At 49.8% G+C, this 16,668-nt stretch overlaps 1 protein-coding gene across 4 annotated transcripts in view; it reads right to left on the reverse strand.

Moving 5' to 3' along the window:
* Positions 1 to 8,870: 8,870 nt before the first annotated feature.
* Positions 8,871 to 16,668, reverse strand: part of FRMPD3 (FERM and PDZ domain containing 3) — a 69,717-nt gene continuing 61,919 nt past the window's right edge. For all 4 annotated transcript variants that reach the window (XM_076347185.1, XM_076347184.1, XM_076347182.1 and 1 more), the window contains 2 exons: positions 15,380 to 16,201; positions 8,871 to 14,606 (listed from right to left, as the gene is read on the reverse strand). In XM_076347185.1, coding sequence (XP_076203300.1) covers positions 11,746 to 14,606; positions 15,380 to 16,201 — 3,683 coding nt within the window. In that variant the 3' untranslated portion in view covers positions 8,871 to 11,745. The remainder of the gene's footprint in view (positions 14,607 to 15,379; positions 16,202 to 16,668) is intronic.

Genomic DNA, 16,668 nt, shown 5'->3' on the forward strand with positions numbered 1-16,668 from the left:
GATAGTGGGCTTTATGCGTGAAGAGGCATTGACTTCTTGCATATATAGCCAGTACGACTGGTCTCACTGCAAACTCAATGAGAAAAAATACCATGATAGCTGTAATCAAAGTTTTCTGCACTTGTCCTCAGAATTTGCAGCAACACTTTCTGCTACTTATTTTTCTGTTGGAAATAGCCTTTGCCCACGTTTTGAGATTAAAAAAATCATAATTGTGGTGGATACTCTGAATTGCAAATACAGAGGTGTTTTTTTCTGTCTTCTGGATCGTTAAAACCCCTGTGGGTACTATTTTTAGAGGCCGTTTAATTTAATTTGAGGTTTTTTTTACATTTGTAATCGCGGTTTTGTACCTAATTCTGTTATTAGCCTCCTGTGAACTTTCAGCCTGTATGTGATTACATTATACAGATTAATTTAGCTTTTGCAAAAATAAAGTGTTTAAAGGTTTTTAAATATACAAAATAAGCCACAAACAGCTCTTCAAAATTTGCATGCAGTCATGTAATTCCTCGTTTTACTTGACTGTCTCATAGATAACAAACTTATGCAATGAATTTGGCATTGATAAGTTATTGCTTTGAGTCCTCGAGAATTCAACTGGAAGAAATAGTCCGCAATTCACAGACACTGGCCACATTTTCTTTATTTATTCTTGCAAGTATTCTGGCCCAAAATGCTGCTGTGACTATCCCCAAAGGCCAGTAAACTAATGATTACAAAGTTGTACTTTGAGGAAGTTTTCTATAACCCTTTGTAGGGTGTCACTAAACTTGGAATTCATCTGGATTAAAATAGATATTCCCATACTTCCCATCCCGTTGATGGGAACTGGAATATCAATATATGGTAATTTAGATTTTTTTGGTGTAACTGTAGCAGCTTGTGAAATACTGTGACATACAGCAAATCCAAGGAATGGGAAAGGAAGAATACAGCCCTTTGCTCCTAATTTGTTGCTAAACATTGCTCATCTTAATAACACAGAAGAAAACTTCACTGTCAGATGGCTACCTGGTGGTTCAAGTGACAGGATTTGTGGATACCTCCCAAATTTCTAGCAGCTAGATTCTTGCACAAAATCCGCATCACTGGAAATATTCCCTACAAATGACTCCTGTACTTTTGACTGGAGGACACCTAAAAAAATCCGGCAATTTTGTTGGGATTCTTATATGGGCCTTTCACAGTTCACAACATTTTTTTCAAATGATAGTTTGGGATAATTGCAAGTTTGCAATGGCTGTTCTGTACATTTTTTTCAGTGATAAAGCTATGTAGTCAAAAAATAACTTCAAGGCCTCTCCTCCCTGCAAAACATGGACTACAGAAGGTTTGTTGCTGCTATTGCACTTTGAAGAATTTGGAAGATGGATAACTTCTTTCCAGTCCCCAAAATATTTGTTTCTGGTTTTGAACCATTTGCTTCAGTCTTGGTTTAAATTCCATTTCCCCCCCCCCCCCCGCTCTTGAATGCAGAATGAGTGTCTTCTGTGCCCCAACATCCCTGTCCCCTCCCAGTTTATTCGTGAACCAGGCACTGGGAACCTGAGGCTGAAGGCAGCAGAAGGTATACTAAAACATGAAAATTATGCCTTTCATTGACAAACTCTGTCCCAGTTTCCCCTACACAGGAATTTTGAAGCAGCATGTCTTTCAGCTTCCTTCTGGGATCACGGAGATGGGATTTGCAGGAGTGAAAAATCTGACAAAAGATGAAATTAGATCCTTAATCCTGTAAACCAGGGACTGGCAACCTTTCATGTGTAAAATCAAAGACTTTTTTTTTGCCTTTCTGGGCTAGAGGCCAAGCGTGCTTTCAGGAGCCCCAGTGAGCTGGCAGAAGCTGCCCCCCAGGAGGGAAGATTTTGCGGAGCTGCTGGTGGATGACACCTTCTTCTCCTCCAAGGCAAACAGAGCCAGGGGCTGGGTGCTGCAGTCGCTCAGTCTCTCCAGCTGCCTTGCGCTGCTCATAGCAGCGTTAAATGGCCATGAGTGCCATCTAAGAAAGTCCCTGCTACCCTTCAGTGTTTCAGCTACCACAGTGTCTTTATAGGTTAGACAGCACTTTGGTTATGAGGACAAAAGTCCACCTGCCTTAACGATTTATTACTATTGCTAGCAAAGCTCTTAGAACAGGATAATCTCAGAGATTTGATTGAGGAGAAGCTCTTAATGCACCAAAGTCTTAGTTAAACAAAGCTAAAGAGCTTGCTTACAAGGTCCCTCAGCCATAGCTTGTCTATTAGCAGCTTGCATTGCCATTAACTGAAGGAGGAGGGATAAGGAGAACCACTTTGAAGAGGGAGATGTTTATCTGGTTCTTGTCCTAAATGGGATGAAGGGTGAGATTGTGAAAACAATCTGTTGTTGTGAAAACAGTGTGGCCTGTGAGTCAAATTGTCTGTCAAAGGACACTCAGGAAAATGATTTAGGCCGATTGACAGCCTAAGTGAAGTTTGGATGTGAAAGTGCATTGGAGTATCTCAACTCTTGTGTTGACACCCTTATTCAGAATTATTCACCTAATTCCAGTTGGCTTACTTCATTCTGAAAGCAAAATATAATAAATTTAATTATCTACTTCAAAGAATTTTATTTAATTTTCCTGTGGTTTACAATGCGGACAAACACGAGTTGATTTTGGTAGCAGAAAGAACAAGCTCATAGCCTGAGCTGCTGTGTTCCCTCATGTTTTGGAAACTGTGAAGTAAATTACTGTCCAACTAAGGAGAACCTGAAAGCACACGAATGACAAAACCTCCTTTTTATTTACGCGATTCTATGGAGGTGCATTTAATCAGAAATACCTTTGTGTTTCACGGCCTGAGAATATATTTTCCAGGAAGTTTTAAGCAGTGCATTAACACCATCAAATTTCATGGTGATGTCAATCAAGACAAGTAGCTCTTGTGTCTCTCTTGGCACATTCCTGCATACAATTGCCACTCAATTACCACCAGCCACTTAATCAACGACACATTTTCATGCAGAAAGCCTGTGGCTGAGGGTTGTTTTTTCTTTCTGTTGCCATGTAACTGCACTAACTCACAGCTGGTTCTGTTAATGAATGGCACTTGATAGGAATTACACAAGAATCTGCCCCTTGCCATGGTGGCTGAAAGAAAAGTAGAAGCCAGGAAAAAAGTGGAGGCCAAAGAGGGGTGGGAGGCAGAAAGAAAAGTAGAGGCTGAATAGGAAAGTAGAAGCTGGGAAAAAATTAAGGCCAAAAAGCACTGGGAGGCTGAAAAGGGGAGGCCGAAAGAAAAGTGGATGCTAGAAAGAGGTGGGAGGCCGAAAGGGAAGTAGAGGCCAAAAAGAGGTGGGAGGCCAAAAAGCAGTGTGACGCCAACACTGGGAGGCTGAAAAGGGATGTAGAGGTTGAGAAAAAGTTAGGGCTGAAAAGGGGTGGGAGGCCAAAAATGGAGTCAGCAGCTCTTGGCGCTGGGACCCCGAGCGCACGATGTACACCAGCCTCACAAACGTCTCAATGAGGCTGCTTAGCACCTGGAAGCTGCTCGTGATGGCAGAGAGCATGTGGGTAGGACTCTTGTCAACGGCTGCCACACGGCGGCAGGATGCCCGAAACTCCTTGAACTTGAGGGCAAGCTCTTGCTTGTACTCAGCCAGCTGGGAGATGTAGGGTTTGCAGTCCCGGACGTCAGGGCTCACCACACACTGCCTCAGGATAGTCAGGAGCTCATTGGTGTCCAGCTGCACTTGCAGAAACCCGTTGGGAAAGCTGTAGGCATGGCCTCGAAGGGTGTTGATCTTTGCCAAGCTCCCCTCAAAACTGGAGGTCCTTAAATCTATTTCCTGGGTCTGACTGTCATTGGGACTGCTGCAGGCTGTTGCGTCGGGAGCTGTAGTGCGGCCCCGCCCCCGCCTCACCATGTCTCCCGGTTGCTGAACTTCTTCGTAACCACCTTGCCCAGCTCCAGGCCGAGGCGGTCGGCGATCTTCTGGGACAGGTCCTGGTGCGAGCTCCCGCTGAAGATCTTGATGTTGGGCATGATGGCGGCTGCGGCGTCCTCCTCCACGCTCCGCCTCGCACCGCAACCGGCTGCCGCACGGGGACCCACCCGCCTCCTGCGCGGGGACGCGGCACAGTGAGCGCGGGCCACGCCGACTCGCGCCTACGCCGCCATCTTACCCCTTCCCGCCAGCCGCGCGGGCCCTTTATAGGCTCCTCGCCCCCACGGACACGCCTCGGCGCGCTTTCCATTGGCTCCGTGGCGGCCAGGGGCGGGGCCCTGCCCGCCCCCGCAATGGCGCGAAAGGGTGGTGGGCCTGGCTCCGAGGTCTGCCTCCTGCCCCGCCGACCGCCTGGACAACGGCCCCGCGGGGGGAGGCGTGCGCGGCTGCTCGCTAGCCCCTCCAGGGGGTGGGGCGCAGGGCAGGAGGAGGCCTGCGATTGGACGTCGCCTGGTCGCCTGGCCTGCGATTGGTCAGGGCGGTCGCGGGCCGAGCTGGCCAGCGGCCCTGTCCCACGTGGCCCGGGAGGCCAGAAGGAAAGTAGAGGCCGGAAAGGGGTGAGAGGCTGGAGAGGGGTGGGAGGCTGAGATGAAAGTAGAGGCTGAGAAAAATTTAGGGCATAAGAGGTGTGAGAGGCCGAGAAGGGGTGGGAGGCTGAGAAGGGCTGCATCTCCGGTGTTAGGCCCGTCTGGATTTCACTCCCCTCCCCTGACTCTCACTGAACACTTCAGAGACCTGAGGCTTTTCTGTGTGGGAGCAGAAAAACTGACCACCACTTCTGGGAGCAGTTCTACTGGCTGCTCACTTTCTGCCCGCTCCTCTGCCTGTAACATTTGTTTTGCAGGGATTATTTTTAGATAAATCCTCTCGCTGCTACTCAAAGCCACTCGGCTGCAATAAGAACCCTCTCGGTTTGAATTTTTACTGACTCTACAAGAACCCCCTATTCTTTCCTTTGTAAAGAAGATCACTATCATAGCTATCCCACTGGGTCCGATGGGTTGTATTTAGGAATGAAGCTCGCCTGTAGCACTGTAAACACTACCAGTTACACGGGATGTAGCTGAACCAGAGCACATCCACCAGGAAAAGCACACCATTTGTCAGGAAAAAGAGAAAACTTTGGGAAATAAATGTTATTTTCAAGTCTCCACTAGAAACAATATGGACTTAGGGATGAAAAGCTCTTTAAAGGATCCTGACTGGTCCCTTTGTGTTCCTGATCTTTCTACTCAGCATTTTTACTGTGCCTTTCTAAGGAGCCCAGTCAAAAGTATGAGGATGGAGTCCTGTTGCTCTAGCAAGAGGTGGGTATTCATTACATTCAGGAGTATTTCCAAGGTGCTTTTCAAAAGTGGAATTTAGTGGAACGTTATAAAGTGTCCTGGACCGTGTGTGTAGACCTGGTGCATGTCCCCAGCCCTTTCATCTCTGTCCCCAGCCCTTGGCATGTGCAAGAAACCTCAGAGAGGCTGCACTGGGATTTCTGCCACTTTGAACACAGTGTGTTTGGTTTTTAATGACTTTATAGTCCAGCGGCAGAAAACACCCTCCCTGTTCACTCTGTGTCTGTGGGGCGGGTGACAGTAAGGGGCACCATTTCAGCTGGGCTGGAAGGTTGTGCAGCGGCTGCAGCAGGATGAGGCATGGGCAGGTTCCTGGTCTGCTTCATGCCCTGACATGAAATTACATAGCCTGACACAAAAACCTTTGGAAAAGTTTCCTATCAAGTGTACGGACTGTTTTCATATATACTAAATAAGGTTGGGCGATGTAAATAAGCTGAGATACCTGTTTTCCCTGGCAGACTTCTCCCATGTCCAATTAAAGCCATGGGTGTCCCAGCCAACTCCACCGTGTCTGCCTACACGAGGAATTTGTTAGGATGTTTTACACAGGAATCCAGACACTGTGCTTTAAATGAGGGTAAAATTTAGATATTACTCATTTCTATTTGACTGTCAGCTCCCTTGGACGTGATGAAAACAAGCAGTGGGTCCCAGCTGCTCAGCTTGCCCTGCTGTTGTATCTGGGGCTGCTGCGATTCCTGTGTAGTGTTGCCAGGACCTTGGGGAGGATGGAAATCCCGGCAGGAGAATACGGACACTATGCTGTGGGGATTAGAGTTCAAAGTGCTTTAAACCATGGTGCCCAGTTGTTGTCTCCAGCTGACAATGACCAGCAAAGTCCACAGAGACACAAGCAATTTTATCCAAACCTATCTTGGGACTACTGCTTGAGGTCTGCTAATTTTCCAGCTCCTGCTTTTGACACTTTAACCCCTGAAAGCCAGGTCTTCTGTTTTTCTCATGTGTATTAGAGGGACCAGCAATGGCCCAATTTTTGTTCCTTTTCTATCCATTGTCACTGATAGAGCCCTGGTGAGGACGTCTTGGTAGTGGACATAATTTAGAGAAGATTAAGGGAGGGAGCAGACTGTGGGAGTGAAATGACATCAGATGGTCATGAATGCATGTTGTGGCTGAGCAATGCTCATGGGAGCCGTGAAGGCCCTGGAGGAAATCTCTGCCAGCTGTAATGCTACATAAAAAAACTCAGGGCGAAGGCAGTATGAGAAGGGCAGTTACCGCTGGTGCTCCTCTGAGAGGGTGCTAAAGGGCAGGCGAACACAACCTGCCACACTCAGGCAGATTGCTCTGGTGGGAGGGGATGGAGAAAAATTGATTTATCTTTATGCACACACACCTGCAAAACAATATTGTCCTTTTCCGAGAACCGTATACTTTGTTTTAACTTGCTGGGTGACAGTGGCTTCGATCTGAAGAGATGCTGATGCTAAATGAGAACAAGGCAGTCTGCAGGTAGATAAACTAGATGGACAGTGAAATGGGAACTAGATTGGGAAAAAAATATTTACTTTTAATTCTCTGTGCTGTGTAACTGAGATCCAGTTTTTTGAAAAATCTGCGATTCAAAAACATTAACTAGACCATTTTACTTGGATCATTTCCTTTAATAGTATTTACAAGTGCCCAACAGAGTGAGGCCGCAGGGACAGCTCCTAAAAGACGAGTACAGCAATAATGAAGGCAGGGCTTCATCGTCCTTCTTGGGTATGTACCAGTATAGCTCCTCCCTTCACACAAGGACATTTGACTGATCCTGGAGCACCTATCGCTGTGCAAATAATAACAGTGTGCTGTGAAGAAATAATTCCTTTTTGATGGGGTGCTGATTGCCCACTAGATGGTACTAAGCATCGACTCTGAAACTGCTGATTAAACTGCCTCCTGTCAATAATATTTTCAGGCTTTGGGGGTTGTTAGAAAACCTCTTGGCTTTTCCATTTTTTTGATCCATACCCAACTTTATAAATAGGTGGGTTTTGTCCCATTCAGTGTCATTGTTAGTTAGTTCAGCATGGGAAATGCTTTGATGCAGATTAAAATAACGAGCCTGGAGGCACAGAGAACATGTGAGTCTCAACTGCTGCTGGCTTTGCTTTAGAGAACACACTCAACCCCCATACAGAGAATGACCCAGTTCCTAAGTTTTTTTGTGTTGGAACCTTATCAGACTTGGCTTTTATAGTTCCTGGAGGCTTCGGGGCACATAGAGGGCACACATCAATGCCTTCCTCCCTGATAAATAGCAGTTCTTTGTGCCAGGCAAAACGTGTCCCCAGAGGGAATGGGATATTGGAACTGTCATCTGTAGCTAGGAAACTGTTTGCCTTGCTCAGATTTCTCCCGGGGTCTGGCATTATGCTTTTGCTGGGCTTTCCCCTGCAGACACACCTGAGCAGTCCCACAGGGCAGCAGAACCATCAGGCCACCGATGGCAGGTCGCACACCGTCACCTCTTCCCAGGCAGAAGAGCAAATGCCAGGCAGAGGCTGTGACTTGGCTGAAAACATGCACTGGAGCTGGTCAGTGGGTACTCAGCTTGGCTCATCTGAAAGGGCCAGGAGTTTGCTAACAGAGGGGGATTAAAGGATGTCCCGGCTCTCCCCTGCTTTAGGGGCAGGAGGGTGTCCTGCGGGCACCAGGAGGACCCCACTTTCCCCAGCACGGCCGCAGTGCCCAGTGCCAGCAGTGAAGGGGTGATAGCCGCTGGAGGTGTTCCCCTCCGGGAGGGGAATTAAGCCAAAATGCCCATTAACAACACAAAACTGCCAAGTCAAACAGTTCATTTCAAACCTGCATATTTGCTGCTTCATGGCTTCCTTCATAGCCTGGTACTTAACTGATGTGGAGTCCAGCGACTTTGTGGAGTCCTTAAGCTGTGCCCTTCCAGTATTGAGATACATGCATTTCTATAGCAACAAAAATAGGGGGTTTTGCTTGCAAACAGTGTTTTGTACAGCTAAGAATAGCCACATTTCCACAAAGTTCTTAAAAAAAGACACAAGTGCTAGTTTGGATACTAAGATTAATATATTTAATCTTTCTTGTTTGTAAAACAAGACATAAATTTGTGTATATATATAATTTATATATTTTTTATTTATATATACTATATACAGACAATAAAAAAATTTTCCTCTGTATTAGACTGAGAGATTTATGGAGGAATGATATAGGCATAACAGGGAGCTTGAAGAAACTCAGTTTCGTAATAGATAATTCATGGGGAAAAGAAAAACACAGCTCCCTGTCGGCCTTCAGCATTATAACAGGCTTTGCCCACCATGGACTGAAATCTGAATTGGCTCTTCCACTGTATATTTGCTACATGGTTATTAAAAGCAGGAGGCTGTCCCCACAGCAGGATCCTCTCTGCCTTGCTGACAGCAATGGCCAAAGTCCGGGACAGCCATGGGCCAGGGGAGGTTATTGCACTCTAGAGGATGCGCATGTTAAAAGCACATTGTGCATTTCCATAACTCATATGGAAGAACGAGAGATTTTGAATGTGCGTATTTATAAAAAATAATAAAGATGGGAAGCGATTGATCATACGGAGATCCCTGATCATCCCCAAGCGCTGGGGCAAGCTGGCTGGATTTGACAACCGGTCTCACTCCTGGCGCTGTGAGGCTGACACCATGATCTCCCTTTCCAGCTGGAGGTGGGTGCGATGGGGAGAGGCACAGGGACCCCGTCAGGACCCGCTCTCCCCATGCATGCGTGAAGTGCAGTGGGTGGCAGGGTAAGGGCAATGCAATGTGTAACCTTGCATTTTTCTCCTCGCTCTGTTTTGGAGGGTGGGTGACTGCAGTGAAGCACCAATTAAGGCAGTCTGATTGATTAGGTCTAGAAGCTAGACTGGGAGGAGAAGGGGAACCTTGGGGTGCGACGGGAAGTAACTGGGAATCATTTTACCATTCACCTGGAAGTGAAAAACAAATAATCCAAAAGCCCCAACTCCAAATAAATAACCATCACACAGTACTAAATAATGCTTCTTATGGCAGTCAGTCCGGTGGAGACAAGAAAAGGACCCCAATGCCCTGGCAAGGAGGGCAGCTCCTTTGGCCGATGGCAGTAGTACTGCCTGGCTTGGGGGCAAGCTGTGTCTCACAGACAAAGCTGATCTGGCATTCCTCTCTAAGGGGCATGGTGAAAGGAAATAGGAGAGGGCTTGGGCTGAGCCTTGGAGGCATGGAACTGACCTCTGGAGAATGGTGTGAAAGAGATCTCCTTTCAGCTGCTAGCCCAGCTTCTGGCTTGCAATGGTCAAAGATCAATCTGGGTTCCTTGCAGGGTCTCTAGCATGGACACAGCCATCCAGCAGAGGAAGGGGAACATAGAATAATAGAATCAAAGAATCATTTAGGTTGGAAAAGACCTTTAAGAACATCGAGTCCAACCGTTAACCTAACACTGCCAAGTCCACCACTAAACCATGGCCCTAAGCGCCATGTCTACATGCCTTTTAAGTACCTCCAGGGATGGTGACTCAACCACTTCCCTGGACAGCCTGGTCCAATGCTTGATAACCCTTTCAGTGAAGAAATTTTTCCTAATATGCAGTCTAAACCTCCCCTGGCACAACTTGAGGCCATTTCCTCTCGTCCTATCACTTGTTACTTGGGAGAAGAGACTGACACCCACCTCGCTACAACCTCCTTTCAGGTAGTTGTAGAGAGCGATGAGGTCTCCCCTCAGCCTCCTTTTCTCCAGGCTAAACAACCCCAGTTCCCTCAGCCGCTCCTCAGAAGACTTGTTCTCCAGACCAGCTTCGTTGCCCTTCTCTGGACACGCTCCAGCACCTCGATGTCCTTCTTGTAGTGAGGGGCCCAAAACTGAACACAGTATTGGAGGTGCGGCCTCACCAGTGCCGAGTACAGGGGCACGATCACTTCCCTGCTCCTGCTGGCCACACTATTTCTGATACAGGCCAGGATGCCATTGGCCTTCTTGGCCACCTGGGCACACTGCCGGCTCATGTTCAGCCGGCTGTCGACCAACACCCCCAGGTCCTTTTCCGCCAGGCAGCTTTCCAGCCACTCTTCCCCAAGCCTGTAGCGCTGCATGGGGTTGTTGTGGCCGAAATGCAGGACCTGGCACTTGGCCTTGTTGAACCTCATACAGTTGGCCTGGGCCCATCGATCCAGCCTGTCCAGGTCCCTCTGCGGAGCCTTCCTACCCTCGAGCAGATCAACACTCCCGCCCAACTTGGTGTCGTCTGCAAACTTGCTGAGGGTGCACTCGATCTCCTCATCCAGGTCATTGATGAGAGACCGGCCCCAAAACTGAGCCCTGGGGAACACCACTTGTGACCGGTTGCCAACTGGATTTAACTCCATTCACCGCAACTCTTTGGGCCCGGCCATCTAGCCAGTTTTTTACCTAGCGAAGAGTACGCCTGTCCAAGCCATGAGCAGTTTCTCCAGGAGAATGCTGCGGGAAATGGTGTCAAAGGCTTTACTAAAGACAACATCCACAGCCTCTCCCTCATCCATTAAGTGGGTCAACTTGTGGTAGAAGGAGATCAAGCTAGTCAAGCAGGACCTGCCTTTCATAAACCCATGCTGACTAGGCCTGATCCCCTGGTTGTCCTGCATGTGCCATGTGATGGCACTCAAAATGATTTGCTCCATAACCTTCCCTGGCACTGAGGCCAGACTGACAGGCCTGTTGTTCCCTGGATCCTCCCTACTCGCACACATTAAGCCCTCGCCTTTTGCACAGGCAGTACCTGTGCTCAGGACTAGGGCATTGGTGCCTAAGCTGTGAGAGTAGAGCCTGCTAGGGTGACCTAGCTCTGCCCCAGGATTATGGCATCCTGCCCATGCTAGGACTACTTCCCAAGCCCTAGCATAGCAGCAGGGACTTGCAACCCAGAGATCCCTTCTGCTGCTAATTACGTTGCATTTGTGGGCCAGGAAGACCCTGGAGGCAGAAGAGCTGTTTACGTGGCAAGACATTGGTTTGGCTCCAAACTGCCCAAGTGAAGCCAGGAGATCTCAGCTCAGTTCCTGCTAACTCACTGGCCCACCATACACCGTGACAAAGGTCTTTGCACAAGTGAGGCCCAGAACCACATGAAACCAAACTAGCATGGAGACAGCGTGACTGTGCCCCCCAAGTACCGTCACTGACAAGCCAGCATGGGAGAGCAAGCAGAGCAGCTGCTTGAGACCCCTGATGAGCTGGTTGCGCAACTTGTGACAGGGCATGAATTTACCCTTCAAAAACACCACCAACACAACCATCCATTCTGCAGAGATAAAAGAGCGTCTTGGCTATCGCAAACCCCAGTAGATGTGGGCCTGGAGACACGCATCCTCACCAGACCGATGCGATTTGAGAACCACTAGCACATGGCCCGGCACACATTGGCTTGTTGGTTTTTGTAGCTGGCTTACTTATTGATCAACGTCTTTAGGGAGCGTGTGAGCGTGCTCATGACAGTGGCAACCGTGGCTGACTGGTGGGCGAGCTGCTCCACCGTCTGCTGGTGGCTCAGCGTTCTGGCTGTGGACTCCTCCGCAGCCTTCAGGAGGAAGGTGTAGTTTCTCACCACTTCCTCCACCTTCGTCAGCAGCTCTTGGCGCTGGGACCCCGAGCGCACGATGTACACCAGCCTCACAAACGTCTCAATGAGGCTGCTTAGCACCTGGAAGCTGCTCGTGATGGCAGAGAGCATGTGGGTAGGACTCTTGTCAACGGCTGCCACACGGCGGCAGGATGCCCGAAACTCCTTGAACTTGAGGGCAAGCTCTTGCTTGTACTCAGCCAGCTGGGAGATGTAGGGTTTGCAGTCCCGGACGTCAGGGCTCACCACACACTGCCTCAGGATAGTCAGGAGCTCATTGGTGTCCAGCTGCACTTGCAGAAACCCGTTGGGAAAGCTGTAGGCATGGCCTCGAAGGGTGTTGATCTTTGCCAAGCTCCCCTCAAAACTGGAGGTCCTTAAATCTATTTCCTGGGTCTGACTGTCATTGGGACTGCTGCAGGCTGTTGCATCTAGTACCTGAAGAGTCCTGCTCATGACTGGGACCATCTGATTGTCCAGCTTCATTCCTGGGAGTATCTGCATGGGGATGGAATAGGACAGCTCATCCTTCTCGCTCCCATCATCTGCAACATCGCATTTCCTGTAGTAGAAGCAGTACCGGATGGAGCAGCACTTCTCATCCTCCATATCTTCATCCCGCAGGTCAGCAGGACTTGGATACATCTCTTCTTGGACAGAGAACACTGCTGAACCCTTCTGGTTCTTTTTCTCCTGTGCTATCTGGACATAGGAGGGGCCAGCCACTCCAGAGGCTTCCTGGATTTTGCTCTTCAGAACAGGACAAAGTATGCTGGGCTCAGGCTCTTTCTGGGGGCCTTTCAGCTTGGTTGTATAGATGTTCTGGTAGATGTCAGAGGACAGGGATGTCCTATCAGTCTTATCTATTTCACTGACACTGTAGCGACGCAAGAGCTTCCTGTAGTGTGGAGCACCCATGCACTCCCCCCGGGAAGTGCAAGTTGTCAAACAGGACATGCTGTTCTCTGGATCTGACCGGTAGTCTCTGGACTCTAAACTTGTGGATCGTATCCGCTTGCCTTTGGAAGGGCTGCTCACACTTGTCAACCTAATGGCTTCTGCCTGCTTCTGGTCATCGGTAAGTTTATCCCTCCCTCTCCTCTCCAGTTCTGGCATCACCAACTGGTTAGCAGGTGGCCTCACCCCCCTGCAAATCCGCTTGCAGTCACAGCTGCGCCTTTGCTCCCTAGACATCCCTGGGACTTTTTGCACAGGACTGCTCCTTAGCTGGCAGCTGCAGCGCCCAGGGGCAGGAGGGTGCAGATACTCCTGTGGTGGGAGGTCACCTTTACTCTTTGGCTTGAGCAGCTCTTCAAGGAATTCCAGCTCATACTGCTTCACCTTCTGCAGCTGGGCCTGCCGCTCGTCCGTTTCCTTCTTCAGCCGGGTCGGAAATGTTGCAGAGAAGAGGTTCCTCAATCTGAAAGGAGCTTTTGGAGCTTTGGGTTTAGCTGGGACATCAGCATCTTGTTGGGTCGCCTCCAGGACTTTTTCTACTGTTTTGGAAGGCACAGTGCTGATCTGCAGGCTCTCGGATCTGGGCACCAGCTGGATTGGCCCTTTGGGTTCCTCACTGGTGCTCCTGAAAGTGCTACCAGATGATGGAGAGTGCAGATTACTACTCTCAGCTTTTAAGCTTTTGGCTGAACTTTCCTGTTGCATTTTCTGTCCTTGGTTTGAAGGAGCTGTGTGTTTCTGAAAGATGATGCTCGTGGCTTCCCCACCTGCCTTCTGACCTATCTCTCCACTTGCGGCTTTTCCTGGAGCATCTCTACTCACTGTTTGCTGGTAGCTTTTAGAGGCAAAAGTCTTACTGGGCATCATTTCCTCACCTGCTGAGGCGAGGTGGAAAGCTTCAGCCTTACTGCCATGAGCTTCTTTAGGACTTGGAGAAACTTCACAGTGCTGCTGTGGAGAGAGTTGCTGCTGCTGCTGACAGTTGCATGTTTCTGCAGGTTGTGGACCTCCTTTAAGTTTCAGAGGCTTGCTGCTGGCTGATGCACAGCTGCTGGTACCATTCATGTTCTTGTCTTCTTTTGAGGCTGCTACCACCTGGGGAGCTGAGCCTTTTGCATTTGCCACTTGCTGCAGAGCAGCTGAAATGATGGCTGGAGTTACACCACTTTTTTGATCCAGGAGAAGCTTGGAGCTCAGCTGGACCTCTTTGGGCACCTTCTCTTGTAGATCCTGTGCCTGCTCCCTGGTCGGGGCTGCTGTGGCATGCAGAGATACCTCAAAGGCAGCTTTTGTGTGGCCTGCACCTTTGCATTCAGAGCCTGGCACTGGAGCGCCCCTGTTCTGCTCATTAAGTTGGGGGGTCAGCACTGGCTGGACAGCCAAGGTGTAGCTCCGCTCAGCATGCTGCTGCTCCTGTTTGCTCTTGCAATTGGTAAGGTTGGGGCTTTGGTGAGAGAAAGCTGGCTTCAATGAAGGGCTTGGCTCCTGGCGGCTGAGGGGGTACGGTGAGGTGAGAACAGCCTGGGCAGCACAGCTCTGGATTCGGAAAGGCAAGTCCTTTCTGGCCAGGATGTTTTCTTTGTTGATGTGTTGAGTGAGGAAGTAGGCTGCATTCTGATGCTGCTTCATAGCAGAGACCATCTCTGAGACATCAGTTAGCTCTGAAGAGTTGGTTTCATGGCCAGAATCCAAGGATGACTCAGGAGTGATGGCAGCCAGGACAATAAGACCTGTGGAGGAACAGAAAAAAAACCGCACGACAACACTCACACCACACTGCTATGCAGAGAAGAGGGGAACTACATGCGGCAGGAGGGTCCCAGGAATGCAGGACACAGTGTCCCATCGGAGAAACTTTAGTGACTTCCCGCAACTAAGAGTTAATGCTTTTAAGATGGCCTGGGCTTAATGGTCCAGGAAAAGGTCCTGGGAAGCTTTCCAGTGCCAGTGATAGCAGAGCTACAGGGACTTGTCTGGAGCAAGAAGGAAAATCAGGCAATAGCTACTCTGCCATAGTGAGTAGGGCAACCAAGGCAGGGAGAGGGATGAAGGACTGTGCTGCCAGCAGGCTCGTCCCAGCGACACCCATGTGACAGCAGGTTTGACCTGTGAAGGGCTCACACACTGCAAAACCTGGGTGGGAACCTGCGAAGACCGAGGGCCGAAGGTACCAGCTGAGTAGGGTCACAGGGAGGAACTCATGCTCACAATATGGGTTTGTTAGTGCCTCACCCCAACATCATGGCACATGGACCATGGCAGATACGGGATAACCAAGAGACTCCTTCAGCCACTGTCAGGGAGAGGAGTCCCACCTCAGCTTCTTAGAAATCTTCTGAGCAGCAGCTTGGCTGCTCCTGCTAGAGCCTGTTGCCACAACTTAGTTTTTACTAGAAGCTGCTCCACAATCACATATAGGATGGGAGAAGGAGACTAAAGGGAAGGAGGTACCATAGGAAAGAAAGGCTATAGGGAAAAAAGAAAGTCACAGCCACTGAAATACCTGCTGTCTGCTGTGGTGGGGGATGCGGACAATCCTCTGAAGCAGCCAGGGCTTCCAGCGCCTGCAGGGTGGAGACCAGGGCATCATCCAGCTCTTGGGCATGGTCTCGGACTGTCCGTGGTTGCACGTTGTCTATCAGTGTGACGGGGATCTCGTCATAGAGGATGCCACAGAGGTGCCGGCCCTGCTCCTGGCTCTGGGCAGCTGCCCGGCGCTTGGGGTCGTCCTCGTCTGAGCTGTTGTCTCGGAAGCCAGGAGGGGGGGCGGCGATGGCAGGGAGCAGGGATGTCGTCTCGTCTTCTTCCTCATCGCTCCCGGGAGGGGGAAGCGACATCAAGTCCACCATATTGTCTCGGACACTGCCGGGCTTGCCCCCCTTGCATGAGGCCAGCCGGCTCTTGATTTTGGCTTGGCAGGACTCGCAGTAGAAGTGTGAGGCATCGCTCCGCAGGTGGGTGTCTATGGTGTGCGCCCTGGCCCTACTTGGATGCCTATCTTGGTCAAGGCCATCCGGGTCGTACTCGTTAGCTGCCCCATTGTAGCCTTGGCCAGAGCTTTTGGAAGTGGGGTCAGATTTGGTCCTGGGACGAGATTCCTCAAAAAAAATCAGGTTTTCATTGATATCCGTCCTGCTCTCTCTTTCCTTCCTCTGCTCTCGCATGTGCAGGTAGCAAAAGCTGATGAGCTCTGAGTCTGAAGTCCTGGCGGCTGGAGCCCCAGCTGCTCCAGCACTGGTGGCAGAGCCACCCACCAACCCGCTCTCTTTCTTTCCCGTGTGCCCCGCTGTGGCAGGCCGGTGGAGGTTGTGTGCGTTGATGTAATCTAAACCAAAACCATAATAGGCACATTAGCAGCAGCACTCGGGAGAAGGGAAAACAGCATGGGGAAGCTCCTGCTCACCCTGAAGAAGCATCCATGTGCTCTCTGCCCTCCAGCCCTTGGCATGCTGGACTGCAGTGAGACACATGTTCCCTGCGGCACAGCCAGGCCACCTGGCTGGTCTTTTGAAAAAACATCTTCTGCAACCCGCTGGGCCTATCTGCCAATAATGAGTGCAGGAAGAAATGTCCTGCACATGCAGATCATAGAATCATAGAATGGTTTGGGTTGGAAGGGACCTTTAGAGGTCATCTAGTCCAACCCTCCTGCAGTGAGCAGGGACATCTTCAACTAGACCAGGTTGGTCAGAGTCCCATCCAACCTGACCTTGAATGTTTCCAGGGACGGGGCATCTACCACCTCTCTGGGCAACCTGTTCCAGTGTTTCACCACCCTCAGCATAAAAAAAT

Source organism: Aptenodytes patagonicus, chromosome 9 (genome assembly GCF_965638725.1).
Source record: "Aptenodytes patagonicus chromosome 9, bAptPat1.pri.cur, whole genome shotgun sequence".
NCBI classification, from domain to species: Eukaryota; Metazoa; Chordata; class Aves; order Sphenisciformes; family Spheniscidae; genus Aptenodytes; species Aptenodytes patagonicus.